The sequence below is a fragment of the Ranitomeya imitator genome, chromosome 1 (genome assembly GCF_032444005.1).
Source record: "Ranitomeya imitator isolate aRanImi1 chromosome 1, aRanImi1.pri, whole genome shotgun sequence".
Lineage (NCBI taxonomy): Eukaryota > Metazoa > Chordata > Amphibia > Anura > Dendrobatidae > Ranitomeya > Ranitomeya imitator.
In genome coordinates, this window is record NC_091282.1 from 1,057,565,559 (window position 1) to 1,057,582,526 (window position 16,968).

Sequence of the window (16,968 nt, forward strand, 5' to 3'; positions counted from 1 at the left end):
AAAAGTTTGGACACACCTTCTCATTTAAAGATTTTTCTGTATTTTCATGACTATGAAAATTGTACATTCACACTGAAGGCATCAAAACTTTGAATTAACACATGTGGAATTATATACTTAACAAAAAAGTGTGAAACAACTGAAAAGATGTCTTATATTCTAGGTTCTTCAAAGTAGCCACCTTTTACTTTGATGACTGCTTTGCAAACTCTTGGCATTCTCTTGATGAGCTTCAAGAGGTAGTCACCGGGAATGGTCTTCCAACAATCTTGAAGTTCCCAGAGATGCTTAGCACTTGTTGGCCCTTTTGCCTTCACTCTGCGGTCCAGCTCACGCCAAACCATCTCGATTGGCTTCAGGTCATCTGGCGTATCACCCCATTACTCTCAAATAGCCCTTACATAGCCTGGAGGTGTGTTTGGGGTCATTGTACTGGTGAAAAATAAATGAAGTAAGATGTAATGTAAGTTTTCACAAGGTTGCCACACACTGTTGTTGGTATGTTGGCCCATTCCTCCATGCAGATCTCCTCTAGAGCAGTGATGTTTTGGGCCTGTCGCTGGGCAACACAGACTTTCAACTGCCTCCAAAGGTTTTCTATGGGGTCGAGATCTGGAGACTGGCTAGGCCACTCCAGGACCTTCATATGCTTCTTATGAAGCCACTCTGTTGCCCTGGTGGTGTTCTTGGGATCATTATCATGCTGAAAGACCCCATCCACATTTCATGTTCAATGCCCATGCTGATGGAACGAGGTTTGCTCTCAAAACCTCACAATACATGGCCCCATTTATTCTATCATGTACACGGATCAGTCGTCCTGGTCCCTTTGCAGAGAAACAGCCCCAAAGCATTATGTTGCCACCCCCATGCTTCACAGTAGGTATGGTGTTCTTTGGATGCAATTCAGCATTCTGTCTCCTCCAAACACAACGACTTTTGTGCCCCGACGTGTACTGGCTTAAGCAGGGGGACACGTCTGGCACTGCAGGATCTGAGTCCCTGGCAGCGTAGTATGTTACTGATGGTAGCCTTTGTTAGGTTGGTACCAGCTGTATGCAGGTCATTCAATAGGTCCCCCCGTGTGGTTCTGGGATTTTTGCTCACCGTTCTTGTGATCATTTTGACCCCACGGGGCGAGATCTTGCGTGGAGCCCCAGATCGGGGGAGATTATCAGTGGTCTTGTATGTCTTCCATTTTCTTATTATTGCTCCCACAGTTGATTTCATCATACCAAACTGCTTGCCTATTGCAGATTCAGTCTTCCCAGCCTGGTGCAGGGCTATGATTTTGTTTCTGGTGTCCTTCGACAGCTCTTTGGTCTGCACCATAGTGGAATTTAGCATGTCACTGTTTGAAGTTGTGGACAGGTGTCTTTTAAACTGATAAGTTCAAACAGGTGCCATTACTACAGGTAATGAGTGGAGGACAGAGGAGCCTTTTCAACAATAAGTAACAGGTCTGTGATAGCCAGAAATTTTGCATGTTTTTAGGTGATCAAATACTTATTTTCCACCATAATTTGCAAAATAAATCTTGCCAAATCGGACCAGGTGACTTTCTGGATTTTTCTCATTTTGACACTCATAGTTGTGGTCTACGTATGATGTCAATTACAGGCCTCTCTCATCTTTTTAAGTGGGAGAACTTGTATGGTGGCTGACTAAATACTTTTTTTCCCCCCCTGTAGATGACTGAAGAATGAGATCAACCAAGAATCAGTCTCCGAACTTGTTCTGTCGGGAAGTCTATAATCCTTCAATTTATCCATCATCAAGCTCCTTCAGCTAATTTATGACCACAAACCACGGGAAATAAGTGCTGAACTTTCATGTGATCATAAAGTCAGATATAGGAGTTACCAACATTGTCAGAGCAAGATCACGGACGGATTCTTCATTTAGCAGTCAGTGACTTTGCAACATAAAGGCTATAGCAAGCAAACTGTGCAGAATTATTAAACTCAATTTTAATGTAATTTAGACTAAAATACATGCATTTGAATTAAAAAAAATACAAAAATACCCACACAAATGTCATTACCTCTTAAAGGGGTTGTCCAGATTCTAAACAAGTCCGCAGCCACTCTGTGTTGCTGCAGAATCATTGCAGCGTGGGTAACGATGCAGTCTGTATACCACAGGATTCCCAGTGCAAGTGGGATGTATATGATCACGTATGCCCACATGGGCTGACTGAACATGTAAAGCGTCGCTTAATAGATCATTCATAGAAGCTGGATTAGATGAGTTGGCACGTGACCACAAGTATGCAAGTGGCACACATGCAGTCAGGTGTCCGCCCGCTCGCACCAGCAATACATTATTATTATTATTTATTTATATAGCACCATTGATTCCATGGTGCTGTACATGAGAAGTGGTTACATACAAGTTACAAATATCACATACAGTAAACAAACTAACAATGACGGACTGATACAGAGGGGCGAGGACCCTGCCCTTGCGGGCTTACATTCTACAGGATTATGGGGAAGGAGACAGTAGGTTGAGGGTTGCAGGAGCTCCGGTGTTGGTGAGGCGGTAGCTCCGGTGTTGGTGAGGCGGTAGCTCCGGTGTTGGTGAGGCGGTAGCTTCGTTGGTGATGAGGCAGCAGCGGTGTCAGTGCAGGCTGTAGGCTTTCCTGAAGAGATGAGTTTTCAGGTTCCGTCTGAAGGATCCGACTGTGGTTGATAGTCGGACGTGTTGGGGCAGAGAGTTCCAGAGGATGGGCGATATTCGGGAGAAGTCTTGAAGGCGATTGGATGAGGAGCGAATAAGTGTGGAGGAGAGAAGGAGGTCTTGGGAGGACCGGAGGTCACGTGAGGGAAGATATCGAGAGATTAGTTCAGAGATATATGGAGGAGACAGGTTGTGGATGGCTTTGTAGGTCAGTATTAGCAATTTGAACTGGATACGCTGAGGGAATGGGAGCCAGTGAAGAGATTTGCAGAGGGGGGAAGCGGAGGAGTAGCGAGGAGAGAGATGGATTAGTCGGGCAGCAGAGTTAAGGATGGACTGGAGAGGTGCAAGGGTGTTAGCAGGGAGGCCACAGAAAAGGATGTTGCAGTAGTCAAGGCGGGAAATGATGAGGGCGTGCACAAGCATTTTAGTAGATTGGGGGTTGAGGAAAGGACGGATCCTGGAGATATTTTTGAGCTGGAGGCGACAGGAGGTGGAAAGAGCTTGGATGTGTGGTTTGAAGGACATGACACCATGCGTATCGCTCACTGTCATGATTTGGCCTTCTGCAGTCATAGTGCCTGCAGACATATGTGCTGAGCCCGTACAGCCTCTTTAAGTCCTAGAAGTTGTAAGGTGAGGCCTCTATAGACCTAGTCAGCTTTTCTTTTAAATGACATCCCACAACTGCTGCAGTGGATTCAGCTCTAAAGAATTTGAAGGCCAAATCCAACTATTTAATGATTTGCAAAATAGGGAAAGCATCAGAAAAATGTGTTCATCCACCCAATAGGGCCAACACTGAGCTTTGTGCCATGTCGTTCAAATGATTACTTATTTTTTTCAGTCTGGTAGGGAGCATTATTTTTCGGAAATAGCAGACGGCCATTAGAACGGTGTACGTGATCTACAATGCTTAGTTAAGTTGTACGTGTCAATGTAACATCGGGAGGTAAGGTTTCCAAGCACCACACTGCTTCCGTAGACTTGCCTGTTTCCTTGGTGCATCCTAGTGCCATCTCTTTCCCAGGTAAGTAATGGACATGCATGCGGCCGGCTATGCACTTGATGTAACAGAGAAATAAAAAACTGGTTCATCATACGCCACCACCTGTTGTTCTGTGTCTGATCCTCAGGCACTACTGTAGGCGCTTTCAACATTGGACAGGGGTTAATGTTAAAGAAAGATCAAAATTGGAAAATGCTGATTTATTACAAGAGCCTGTAGTGATACTGTTTTACATAATAGAACAATTGACCAACAGGCATCATAGTCATACAACTCTTTACTGACAGTGTGACATGAAAAACAGAAGAGCCAGCATGAACACTTTACAATAAAAAGTTCAGTTTGCTCAGGAAGAACAGAACGCTCATCGAAAAGGTGACAAAATACTTCCATATTGGCCTAATCAGACGTAAACCATATCCATATCATTTGTGGAGCTGAACTAAAGCAACTCCGAAGCCATGTCAAGGTCAGCAGGTTGTGGATTGGGCTGGAAGGCCTGAAATCCCTGCTTCAGTAAGTCTCTCCAAGCCTTCAGAAAGCGGGCATTCTCTTTACAATCGGCAGCTAGATCTTCAACTTGAGAAGAGACAGCAGATGTTGCTTCAAGAAGCTTTGTCATTGAGAAGGCAGCCTGCAAAGGAAAGCAAGACGTCATTTCAACTCACTAGCATCCATGTAACAGACATCGAACAATGGCCGTCAATAGAAAATCATCAGTAAAAACAAAGCACGTTGTATAAAGGAACAGTACAGTCAGGTCCCACCAATGGCACCAGCATCTATGTCAACAACAGGGCGCTGCTGAATGCTGCTTTTAAAGAGGTGGTCAGAATCCCCCTATAAATGAATTAGTATTCTGACCACCCCTCCACCGACAATGCAGGTCCATTCTTAAGGCAGATGCAGATCTCATATCTACTATAGGTACAGTGGCTTGTGAAAGTATTCACCCCCTTGGCTTTTTTTCCCTATTTTGTAACATTACAACCTGTTTTACAATCTTTATTTGTTATCTGATTTGTGGGTGAGCACTAAATAGTCTACGAAGGTGCAGTGAGAAAAATATAGTGATAAATGAAACTTATGAGATCACATAACTTCTTTTGTATATGGAGGTGGCTGCTCCTAGTATGCACCTGTTCACACTAGCTAGAAAGTGTCAGTCTTTTGTTATTTGTCAGCGATTTGAGACTGGGATGGAGGTTCACCTTCCAACAAGACAATGACCCAAATCTACTGCTAAAGCAACACTGGAGTGGCTTAAGGGGAAATGTGTAAAGGTACTGTCACATTTAGCGACGCTGCAGGGATCTAGACAACGATCCCGATCGCTGCAGCGTCGCTGGAGAGCTGTCACACAGACAGCTCTTCAGCGACCAACTATGCGAAGTCCCCTGGTAACCAGGGTAAACATCGGGTTACTAAGCGCAGGGCCGTGCTTAGTAACCCGATGTTTACCCTGGTTACCAGCGTAAACGTAAAAAAAAAACACTACATACTTACATTCCGGTGTCTGTCCTCCGGCGCTCTGCTTCTCTGCACTGTGTAAGCGCCGGCCGGAAACCACAGCGGTGACGTCACCGCTGTGCTCTGCTTTACGGCCGGTCGGCGCTAGTGCAGAGAAGCAGAGCTCCGGAGGACAGACACCGGAATGTAAGTATGTAGTGTTTGGGGTTTTTTTACGTTTACGCTAGTAACCAGGGTAAACATCGGGTTACTAAGCGCGGCCCTGCGCTTAGTAACCCGATGTTTACCCTGGCTACCAGTGAAGACATCGCTGAATCGGCGTCACACACGCCGATTCAGCAATGTCTGCGGGAGATCCAGTGACGAAATAAAGTTCTGGACTTTCTGCTCCGACCAACGATGTCACAGCAGGATCCAGATCGCTGCTGCGTGTCAAACACAACGATATCGCTAGCCAGGACGCTGCAACGTCACGGACCGCTAGCGATATCGTTGTTAAGTTGGCCAGTGTGAAGGTACCTTAAAGGGACACTGTCACCTGAATTTGGAGGGAACAATCTTCAGCCATGGAGGCGAGTTTTGGGGTTTTTGATTCACCCTTTCCTTACCCGCTGGCTGCATGCTGGCTGCAATATTGGATTGAAGTTCATTCTCTCCTCCGTAGTACATGCCTGCGCAAGGTAATCTTGCCTTGCGCAAGCGTGTGCTATGGAGGACAGAGAATGAACTTCAATCCAATATTGCAGCCAGCATGCAGCCAGCGGGTAAGGAAAGGGTGAATCAAAAACCCCGCCTCCATGGCTGAAGATTGTTCCCTCCAAATTCAGGTGACAGTGTCCCTTTAAATGTTTTGGAGTGGCCTAGTCAAAGCCCAGACCTTAATCCAATTTAGAACCTGTGGTCAGACTCAGACTTGAACATTGCTGTTCACCAGAGGAAACCATCTAATTTGAAGGAGCTGGAGCAGTTTTGCCTTGAGGAATGGGCCAACCTCCCAGTGGTAACATGTGAAAAGCTCAGAGACTTATCCAAAATGACTTGCAGCTGTAATTGCTGCAAAAGGAGGCTCTACAAAGTACTGACTTTAGGGGGAGGTGAATAGCTATGCACACTTAAAGGGACACTGTCACCTGAATTTGGAGGGAATAATCTTCAGCCATAGAGGCGGGGTTTTCGGGTGTTTGATCCACCCTTTCCTTACCCGCTGGCTGCAATATTGGATTGAAGTTCATTCTCTGTCCTCCATAGTACACGCCTGCACAAGGCAAGATTGCACTGTGCAAGCGTGTACTATGGAGGACAGAGAATGAACTTCAATCCAATATTGCAGCCAGCATGCAGCCAGCGGGTAAGGAAAGGGTGGATCAAACACCCGAAAACCCCGCCCCTATGGCTGAAGATTGTTCCCTCCAAATTCAGGTGACAGTGTCCCTTTAAGTTTTCAGTTATTTTCTCCTATTTGATGTTTGCTTCACAAAAAAAAAATGTTCACAGTTGTAGGCATGTTCTTTACATATACTGGTGTAGACCCTTAAAAAAAAATAAACAAAAAAATTCCAGGTTGTGAGGTAGCAAAACACGAAAAATGCCAAGGGGGTGAATTCTTTTGCAAGCCACTGTATATGGCACATGCTGTGCAAATGCCATAAATGTACGAGATTGCAATTCCCCTTTAAAGGCAGCTTGAAAAGGAACCTGTCACCCCCAAAATCGAAGGTGAGCTAAGCCCACCAGCATCAGTGGCTTATCTACAGCAATCTGTAATTATGAAGATATGCCCCCGATGTAACCTGAAAGATGAGAAAAAGGGGTTAGATTATACTCACCCAGGGGCGGTCCTGCTGTGGTCCGGTACGATGGGCGTCGCGGTCCGGGGCCTCCCATCTTCTTACAATGACGTCCTCTTCTTGTCTTCACGCTGCGGCTCCGGCGTACTTTGTCTGCCGTGTTGAAGGCAGAGCAAAGTACTGCAGTGCGCAGGCGCCGGGAAAGGTCAGAGAGGCCCTCAACAGGGCAGAGAATTACGCCTGCGCCGCAGCGTGACTACAAGAAGAGGACGTCATCGTAAGAAGATGGGAGGCCCCGGACCGGACCGCGATGCCCATCGGATCGGACCGCCATGCCCATCGGATCGGACCGCCCAGGTGAGTATAATCTAACCTCTTTTTCTCATCTTACAGGATACATCGGGGGCTTATCTACAGCATTACAGAATGCTGTAAATAAGCCCCTGATGCTGGTGGGCTTAGCTCACCTTCGATTTTGGGGGTGACAGGATCCCTTTAAAAACTTTTCTCCAATTGGGTCCAATACAGATTTTGTAGATGAGAAACAGTATTTCACACATGGCAATAAAAACTGAAGTCATGTAGTACTTGACTGTAGAAAGTAAAGGTACCTTCACACATAACGATATCGTTAACGATATCGTTGGTTTTTGTGATGTAGCAACGATATCGTTAAGGAAATCGTTATGTGTGACAGCGACCAACGATCAGGCCCCTGCTGGGAGATCGTTGGTTGCTGAGTAAAGTCCAGAACTTTATTTTGTCGCTGGACTCCCTGCGGACATCGCTGAATCGGCGTGTGTGACGCCGATCCAGCGATGTCTTCACTGGTAACCAGGGTAAAACATCGGGTTACTAAGTGCAGGGCCGCGCTTAGTAACCCGATGTTTACCCTGGTTACCAGCGTAAAAGTAAAAAAAACAAACACTACATACTTACATTCCCGGTGTCTGTCCCCGGCGCTCTGCTTCTCTGCACTCCTCCTGCACTGGCTGTGAGCGCCGGTCAGCCGGAAAGCACAGCGGTGACGTCACCGCTCTGCTTTCCGGCCGCTGTGCTTACAGTCAGTGCAGGAGGAGTGCAGAGAAGCAGAGCGCCGGGGACAGACAGCGGTAGGTAAGTATGTAGTGTTTGTTTTTTTTACTTTTACGCTGGTAACCAGGGTAAACATCGGGTTACTAAGCGCGGCCCTGCGCTTAGTAACCCGATGTTTACCCTGGTTACCCGGGGACTTCGGCATCGTTGGTCGCTGGAGAGCTGTCTCTGTGACAGCTCTCCAGCGACCAAACAGCGACGCTGCAGCGATCGACATCGTTGTCGGTATCGCTGCAGCGTCGCTTAGTGTGAAGGTACCTTAAGTCAACCAAAGAGTGAACAGAAGAGATAAGCAGCCCAGAGAATCGCAAGGGAGTCCAAGACATACACATAATTGGATTTAAATTAGACATCACACTAGCATGAGCCCTGATTATATAACTCGTAGTGCTGCAGAGACGTCGTCCTCATATTTAGCAGAACATAACTCGACAAATCACAGGTGAGAGTCCTGAAAGGGTTTCCCAGAGACTCAGTGCTGGGCCCTGGGAGGGCGAATAAAGCAGAACAAACTGCAGCCGAAAGGTGTTTAACCCTGCTGTTCTGTTCGGTCTGGGGAGACCTATTTTGAACTTTGGTATTTTTTGGGGTGTTCAAGATGCGGTTCTGAAACTTGTGGTTGATTGACTTAAATGAGGATGGGTCGGTCGGCCATGGGTTTCAGAGCCGCATCTTGAATATTTTAAAGAATATTGAAGTTCAAAGTCGGTCATTTTTGACCAACAGAACAGCAGGGTTAATAAAAGCAGAAAACCTCTTTATAGGGCGTGTCAGCACAAGACGAGTGCCCACACACCACGTACAGCACCTCATAGCGGACAGAACCCTAACTAAGACTCTAAGGCCGGCGTCACACCCAGCGTATAAAAATACGGTCCGTAATCTACGGCCGTAATACGCAGAAAAGTCCCCAAAATAGTGGTCCGTATCTCCTCCGTAGGCAGGGTGTGTCAGCGTATTTTGCGCATGGCATCCTCCGTATGTAATCTGTATGGCATCCGTACTGCGTGATTTTCTCGCAGGCTTGCAAAACCGACATACGGACATACAATGGATCCATGTTCTCAAAAAATTGTAGCAACATATATACTGTCTCTGTGTGTACCGTATTTTTCGCTTTGTAAGACGCACCCCAAATTTTGAGGAGAAAAATAGGAAAAAAACTCTCCTGCTGGGAGAAGAAGAGAGAGCGGTGGAGATAGCAGCGCGGTATGTGAGCGAATGCCATAGACTGCGAGAAAGAGAACTATGATGCCATGGACTATAGCCCCCACAATGGATCTGCCCCATCCACCTCCCCTATGCCATGGACTATAGCCCCCACCCTGGATCTGCCCCCATCCACCTCCCCTATGCCATGGTCTATAGCCCCCACAATGGATCTGCCCCCATCCACCTCCCCTATGCCATGGACTATAGCCTCCACAATGGATCTGCCCCCATCCACCTTCCCTACAGCTCCTACCCAACATCCCCACAGACCCTATCCCTATTGCCTTTATACACTTGCTTTGGCAAAACTGATGTGTATTTGGTCCTGCTAATAAAGCTTCTTTGAATCTTGAATAGGTGGGGCATCTTATAATCAATGCGTCTTATTACTCACCAGGGGTTGTGGCTGCAGCGGATCAGGGTCCCAGGGTCGGTGCTGGAGGCAGGAGTGGAGCATTGCTGCAGGCTGGGATGAGGGGGTCTGCAGGGGGGCTCCTGTGCTGCAGGCTGGGATGAGGGGGTCTGCAGGGGGGCTCCTGTGCTGCAGGCTGGGATGAGGGGGTCTGTAGGGGAGCTCCTGTGCTGCAGGGCTGTCTCCGGGGCTGCAAGGCTGTCTCGGGGGCTACAGGGCTGTCTCCGGGGCTGCGGGGGGGCTCTGGCGACATTTTGTGAAAGACCAGAGCCCCCAAGCAGTTCGTCCATGCGTTCCTGTATGACTGACTCCGGGAAAATGGCCGCCGGAATCTCGAAAGATGAGATCTCAGCGCTGAAATCTCATCTCCCGAGATTCCGGCGGCCATTTTCCCGAAGTCAGTCATACTGGAACTAACTCCGGGAAAATGGCCGCCGGAATCGCGAAAGATGAGATCTCAGCGCTGAAATCTCATCTCCCGAGATTCCGGCGGCCATTTTCCCGAAGTCAGTCATACTGGAACTAACTCCGGGAAAATGGCCACCGGAATCTCGAGAGAGGAGATCTCAGCGCTGAGATCTCATCTCTCGAGATTCCGGCGGCCATTTTCCCGAAGTCAGTCATACAGGAACGCATGGACGAACTGCCTGGGGGCTGTGGTCTTTCACAAAATGTCGCCAGAGCCCCCCGCAGCACCGCAGTTTCCAGGATCTCCCGGGACAGCAGCGGACAACCGCGGCAGCGATGGCGGGCGACAGCGGTGGCGGGCAGCAGCGGACACCCCCTCATCCCATCCTGTAACGGTAAGCGGTATATCCGCTTTGTAAGACACACCCCCATTTCCCCCCCAAATTTGGGGGAAAAAGTGCGTCTTACAAAGCGGAAAATACGGTGTATATACATATATGTCAGTAGACACATATATGTATATATATTAATATTTCATCCAGCGTGAGATAGCTTGAAAGCCGGTAATTCAATTGCCGGCTTTTGCCATCTCCTTCCTAAACCCGACATGATATGAGACATGGTTTACATACAGTAAACCATGTCATATCCCCATTTTTTTTTGCATATTCCACACTAGTAATGTTAGTAGTATGTGCAAAATTTGGGTGCTCTATTAAAGGGTTAAATGGCGGAAAACATTGGCGTGGGCTCCCGCACAATTTTCTCTGCCAGAGTAGTAAAGCCAGTGACTGAGGGCAGATATTAATAGCCTGGAGAGGGTCCATGGTTATTGCCCCCCCCCCCCCTCGCTAAAAACATCTGCCCCCAGCCACCCCAGAAAAGGCACATCTGGAAGATGGCCTATTCTGGCACTTGGCCACTCTCTTCCCATTCCCGTGTAGCGGTGGGATATGGGGTAATGAAGGGTTAATGTCACCTTGCTATTGTAAGGTGACATTAAGCCAGATTAATAATGGAGAGGCGTCAATTAGGACACCAATCCATTATTAATCCAATAGTCTGAAATGGTTAAAAAAAAAAAAACACATTATTACAAAGTCTTTTAATGAAATAAAAACACAGGTTGTTGGAATATTTTATTATCCTGGTAATCCACCTGAAGACCCTCGCTCTGTAACAAAGGAAAAATGAAAAAACAATATCTCATACCTGCCGATGATCTGTCACGTCCCACGATGTAAATCCATCTGAAGGGGTTATTTTTTTTTTACAGGCAGGAGCTCTGCTATAATGCAGCTGTGCTCGTGCCTGTAAAACCCCAGCGAATTAATGGAAAGTAGGTCAATGACCTGTAGTTACCTTCATTCGTGGTGATGCGCCCTCTAGCGTGGGAAAAAAAATCAGAAAAGTTCCCAGGCTCGAGTTCATATAAGGACAACCAGCAGAGGGCGCATCACCGCGAATGAAGGTAACTACAGGTCAATGACCTACTTTCCATTCATTCGCTGGGGTTTTACAGGCACGAGCACAGCTGTATCATAGCAGAGCTATATATAGAAGAAACTGAGTATTATCTGACAGAATTGCAGGGGTGTCAATACTTTTGGCCATGACTAATATATATATATATATATATATATATATATATATATATATATATATATATATATATATATATATATATATATATATATATATATATATATATATATATATACCTATTCTATGTGTACACATTTATTCCACCTATTCTATTGTAAGCTGTCAGTGTGATTTTACTGTACACCGTACTGAATTGCCGGCTTTTCGTTAGAACACCGCTGCGTATTTCTCGCAAGTCATACTGCTGGTCCCTGTGTAATCTGTATTTTTCTGGCCCCCATAGACTTTCATTGGCGTATTTTTTGCGCAATATGGTGACAAACGCAGCATGCTGCGATTTTCTACGGCCGTAGAAGACAGTATAGTACGGATCAGTAAAATACGGCTGATAGGAGCTGGGGCATAGAGAAGCATTGTACCGTATGCAATCCGTATTTTCAGCACCTCTCTTACGTCTGTAAAAAACGGTAGTGTGACGTCGGCCTAAGAGGCATGATTATTTTATCTATTTCTGAAATTGCCCCAAAACATTTTTTTCTTCAGACATGCTAATGAAGTGCTCAGTGCAGCCACGTGTGGGAGGTGGTTCAGGGCGCCTGTCCCCAGGGAAGTGTGGCCCACTGCACAGAACCACTTTTGGTGCACGGAGAAACTTTAGTATTATATCTGAATACAGAAGGATTTCTGGCAAATGCATCAATGGATTAAAGCAGTAAAGGTAAGAAAACATGCTGCTGTTTGGAAGGAAGAGAGTGGTCCTTCCATTACTGCGGGGATTTACATTTCTCTTTTGTTCACTCACTTTGCAGTTTGTAGATATAAATTAACACTTCTAGTTTCTTACTGTGTGCCATTATTTCCACACCTGCCCATAACTTTTGCACAGTCCGGTACATGCACCTAATACATATCCTCTATGCTCCACTGCTACGGGATGAGCTGCACCTATTGGGGACCCGGCCTATAAAGATCTCACCTTTACTACTAACTTATTTCTGAAAACGTTCTTAGGCTATGTGCACCCGATGCAGATTTAGTGCAGATCCACAGCGGATTTTTCCGTGCAGAAACGCTGCAGGTCCGCACTGTGATTTACAGTACAATGTAAATCAATGTGAAAAAAAAAGTTGTGCGGATAAATCAGCGCGGAAACGCTGCGGATTTAAAATGAGAGCATGTCACTTCTTTTGTGCGGATCTGCACGCTTCCATTATAGAAATCCACAGTGGTAAAAACGTCAGAAAATCCGCATAAAAACAGCACAAAATCCGCAGCAAATCTGCACCTGCGGATTCTGCCAGGAGATGCGAATTTTGTGCAGAAAATTCTGCACCCCATTCCACAACGTGTGCACATAGCATAAGGCTACGTGCACACCTTAACTACATACATGCAGGAATTTCTGCATCTCTGGGCCGGAAAAATGCCCGTTTTTGCCCTGTGGTTTCTGACTGATAGGTGTGAGGTCAACGGTGAAAAACGCACAGAGAAGTGACACGCTGCAGATACCTGCAGATTATCTTCTGCACCAAATCTGCAAGTCACAAACACTCAACGTGTGCAGGCCATCAGGATTCTCATTCACTTTGCCGGCATCAGGATTGATTCAGGTTTTGCTAGTAAATCTGCATGGCAAAAACGCACCAAATCTGCAACGTGTGCACAAGCCCTTACTGTGCAGCATTATCCCACACCTGCCTATAACTTCTGTGCAACCGTGTTTTAGGGGCAGTGGGACGTATATTAGGGGCAGCGGGGGGCATATTAGGGGAAGTGGGGTGCATACTGGGGCAGTAGAGGTGTATATTAGGGACAGTGGGGTTTATATTAGTGATAGTGTATTAGGGGTATATTAGGATAGTGGTGTGTATATTAGGGCGGTAGTGGGGTGTATACAGTATATTAGTAGTGTGTATATTAAGGGTATATTAGGGGTAGTGGGGTGTATATATTAGTGGTAGTGTATCGGGTGTATCAGGGGTAGTGGGGTGTACATTAGTGGTAGTGTATCAGGAGTATATTAGGGGTAGTGGGGTGTACATTAGTGGTAGTGGGGCTTATCAGGGGTAGTGGGGTGTACATTAGTGGTAGTGTATCAGGAGTATATTAGGGGTAGTGGGGTGTATACAGTATATTAGTGGTAGTGGGGCTTATCAGGGGTAGTGGGGTGTACATTAGTGGTAGTGCATCAGGAGTATATTAGTGGTAGTGGGGTGTATACAGTATATTAGTGGTAGTGGGGCTTATCAGGGGTAGTGGGGTGTACATTAGTGGTAGTGTATCAGGAGTATATTAGGGGTAGTGGGGTGTACATTAGTGGTAGTGTATCAGGAGTATATTAGTGGTAGTGGGGTGTATACAGTATATTAGTGGTAGTGGGGCTTATCAGGGGTAGTGGGGTGTACATTAGTGGTAGTGTATCAGGAGTATATTAGGGGTAGTGGGGTGTACATTAGTGGTAGTGCATCAGGAGTATATTAGTGGTAGTGGGGTGTATACAGTATATTAGTGGTAGTGGGGCTTATCAGGGGTAGTGGGGTGTACATTAGTGGTAGTGCATCAGGAGTATATTAGGGGTAGTGGGGTGTACATTAGTGGTAGTGGGGCTTATCAGGGGTAGTGGGGTGTACATTAGTGGTAGTGTATCAGGAGTATATTAGGGGTAGTGGGGTGTATGCAGTATATTAGTGGTAGTGGGGCTTATCAGGGGTAGTGGGGTGTACATTAGTGGTAGTGTATCAGGAGTATATTAGGGGTAGTGGGGTGTACATTAGTGGTAGTGTATCAGGAGTATATTAGGGGTAGTGGGGTGTACATTAGTGGTAGTGTATCAGGAGTATATTAGGGGTAGTGGGGTGTATACAGTATATTAGTGGTAGTGGGGCTTATCAGGGGTAGTGGGGTGTACATTAGTGGTAGTGTATCAGGAGTATATTAGGGGTAGTGGGGTGTATACAGTATATTAGTGGTAGTGGGGCTTATCAGGGGTAGTGGGGTGTACATTAGTGGTAGTGTATCAGGAGTATATTAGGGGTAGTGGGGTGTACATTAGTGGTAGTGTATCAGGAGTATATTAGGGGTAGTGGGGTGTACATTAGTGGTAGTGTATCAGGAGTATATTAGGGGTAGTGGGGTGTATACAGTATATTAGTGGTAGTGGGGCTTATCAGGGGTAGTGGGGTGTACATTAGTGGTAGTGTATCAGGAGTATATTAGGGGTAGTGGGGTGTACATTAGTGGTAGTGTATCAGGAGTATATTAGGGGTAGTGGGGTGTACATTAGTGGTAGTGTATCAGGAGTATATTAGGGGTAGTGGGGTGTACATTAGTGGTAGTGTATCAGGAGTATATTAGGGGTAGTGGGGTGTACATTAGTGGTAGTGTATCAGGACTATATTAGGGGTAGTGGGGTGTACATTAGTGGTAGTGTATCAGGAGTATATTAGGGGTAGTGGGGTGTACATTAGTGGTAGTGTATCAGGAGTATATTAGGGGTAGTGGGGTGTATACAGTATATTAGTGGTAGTGGGGCTTATCAGGGGTAGTGGGGTGTACATTAGTGGTAGTGTATCAGGAGTATATTAGGGGTAGTGGGGTGTACATTAGTGGTAGTGCATCAGGAGTATATTAGGGGTAGTGGGGTGTATACAGTATATTAGTGGTAGTGGGGCTTATCAGGGGTAGTGGGGTGTACATTAGTGGTAGTGTATCAGGAGTATATTAGGGGTAGTGGGGTGTACATTAGTGGTAGTGCATCAGGAGTATATTAGGGGTAGTGGGGTGTATACAGTATATTAGTGGTAGTGGGGCTTATCAGGGGTAGTGGGGTGTACATTAGTGGTAGTGTATCAGGAGTATATTAGGGGTAGTGGGGTGTACATTAGTGGTAGTGCATCAGGAGTATATTAGGGGTAGTGGGTTGTATACAGTATATTAGTGGTAGTGGGGCTTATCAGGGGTAGTGGGGTGTACATTAGTGGTAGTGTATCAGGAGTATATTAGGGGTAGTGGGGTGTATACAGTATATTAGTGGTAGTGGGGCTTATCAGGGGTAGTGGGGTGTACATTAGTGGTAGTGTATCAGGAGTATATTAGGGGTAGTGGGGTGTATGCAGTATATTAGTGGTAGTGGGGCTTATCAGGGGTAGTGGGGTGTACATTAGTGGTAGTGTATCAGGAGTATATTAGGGGTAGTGGGGTGTACATTAGTGGTAGTGTATCAGGAGTATATTAGGGGTAGTGGGGTGTACATTAGTGGTAGTGTATCAGGAGTATATTAGGGGTAGTGGGGTGTACATTAGTGGTAGTGTATCAGGAGTATATTAGGGGTAGTGGGGTGTACATTAGTGGTAGTGTATCAGGAGTATATTTGGGGTAGTGGGGTGTACATTAGTGGTAGTGTATCAGGAGTATATTAGGGGTAGTGGGGTGTACATTAGTGGTAGTGTATCAGGAGTATATTAGGGGTAGTGGGGTGTATACAGTATATTAGTGGTAGTGGGGCTTATCAGGGGTAGTGGGGTGTACATTAGTGGTAGTGTATCAGGAGTATATTAGTGGTAGTGGGGTGTATACAGTATATTAGTGGTAGTGGGGCTTATCAGGGGTAGTGGGGTGTACATTAGTGGTAGTGTATCAGGAGTATATTAGGGGTAGTGGGGTGTATACAGTATATTAGTGGTAGTGGGGCTTATCAGGGGTAGTGGGGTGTACTGTGTACATTAGTGGTAGTGTATCAGGAGTATATCAGGGGTAGTGGGGTGTACATTAGTGGTAGTGTATCAGGAGTATATTAGGGGTAGTGGGGTGTACATTAGTGGTAGTGTATCAGGAGTATATTAGTGGTAGTGGGGTGTATACAGTATATTAGTGGTAGTGGGGTGTACATTAGGGGCAGCAGCCCTCAGTGGGGTCACAGGGTGAGGATCACGGAGACCTGATCACATCCCTAACATGAAGCCTGGTGATGGTGCAGTAGCAGGCGACACCCCGGCGCCATGTCCGCCTCTCCCCGTCCCCTCCGTACATCGTCTAGCTGCAGCTCCACCTCCTCCAGCAGCTCCTTCTTGGTCCTCCGTGCCCCCGGTGTCGCCATATTCCCGCTGCAAGGCTTCAAAACAAACGCGAACCAGACAGAGCGCTCCCGCTACAGCCAATCACAGAGCCAGATGGGCTGGTCTTACAGATTTTTTTTTTCCTGAACAAACTTTATTACTACATGAAAAGTTAACAAAATGCTTAGTGGCAATCTGATTACGTTCTCTCGCGTAGTTTGCGCTTCTTATGTT

The 16,968-nt window shown here is 46.4% G+C and overlaps 1 protein-coding gene across 1 annotated transcript; it reads right to left on the bottom strand.

Moving 5' to 3' along the window:
• Positions 1 to 3,876: 3,876 nt before the first annotated feature.
• C1H4orf46 (chromosome 1 C4orf46 homolog) lies at positions 3,877 to 16,858 on the bottom strand. The gene is made up of 2 exons (XM_069744135.1): positions 16,707 to 16,858; positions 3,877 to 4,325 (listed from the first exon to the last, which is right to left on the bottom strand). The coding sequence occupies exons 1-2, from the start codon at positions 16,773 to 16,775 to the stop codon at positions 4,134 to 4,136; spliced, it is 261 nt and encodes an 86-aa protein (XP_069600236.1). The 5' UTR covers positions 16,776 to 16,858; the 3' UTR covers positions 3,877 to 4,133.
• Positions 16,859 to 16,968: the final 110 nt, after the last annotated feature.

Excerpts from the sequence above, each read along its gene's own strand:
- C1H4orf46 (XM_069744135.1), bottom strand. The coding sequence starts at position 16,775 with ATGGCGACACCGGGGGCACGGAGGACCAAGAAGGAGCTGCTGGAGGAG. Across the intron at positions 4,326-16,706 it reads TGGAGCTGCAGCTAGACGAT|GCTGCCTTCTCAATGACAAA; the intron begins GTACGGAGGGGA and ends TTTCCTTTGCAG.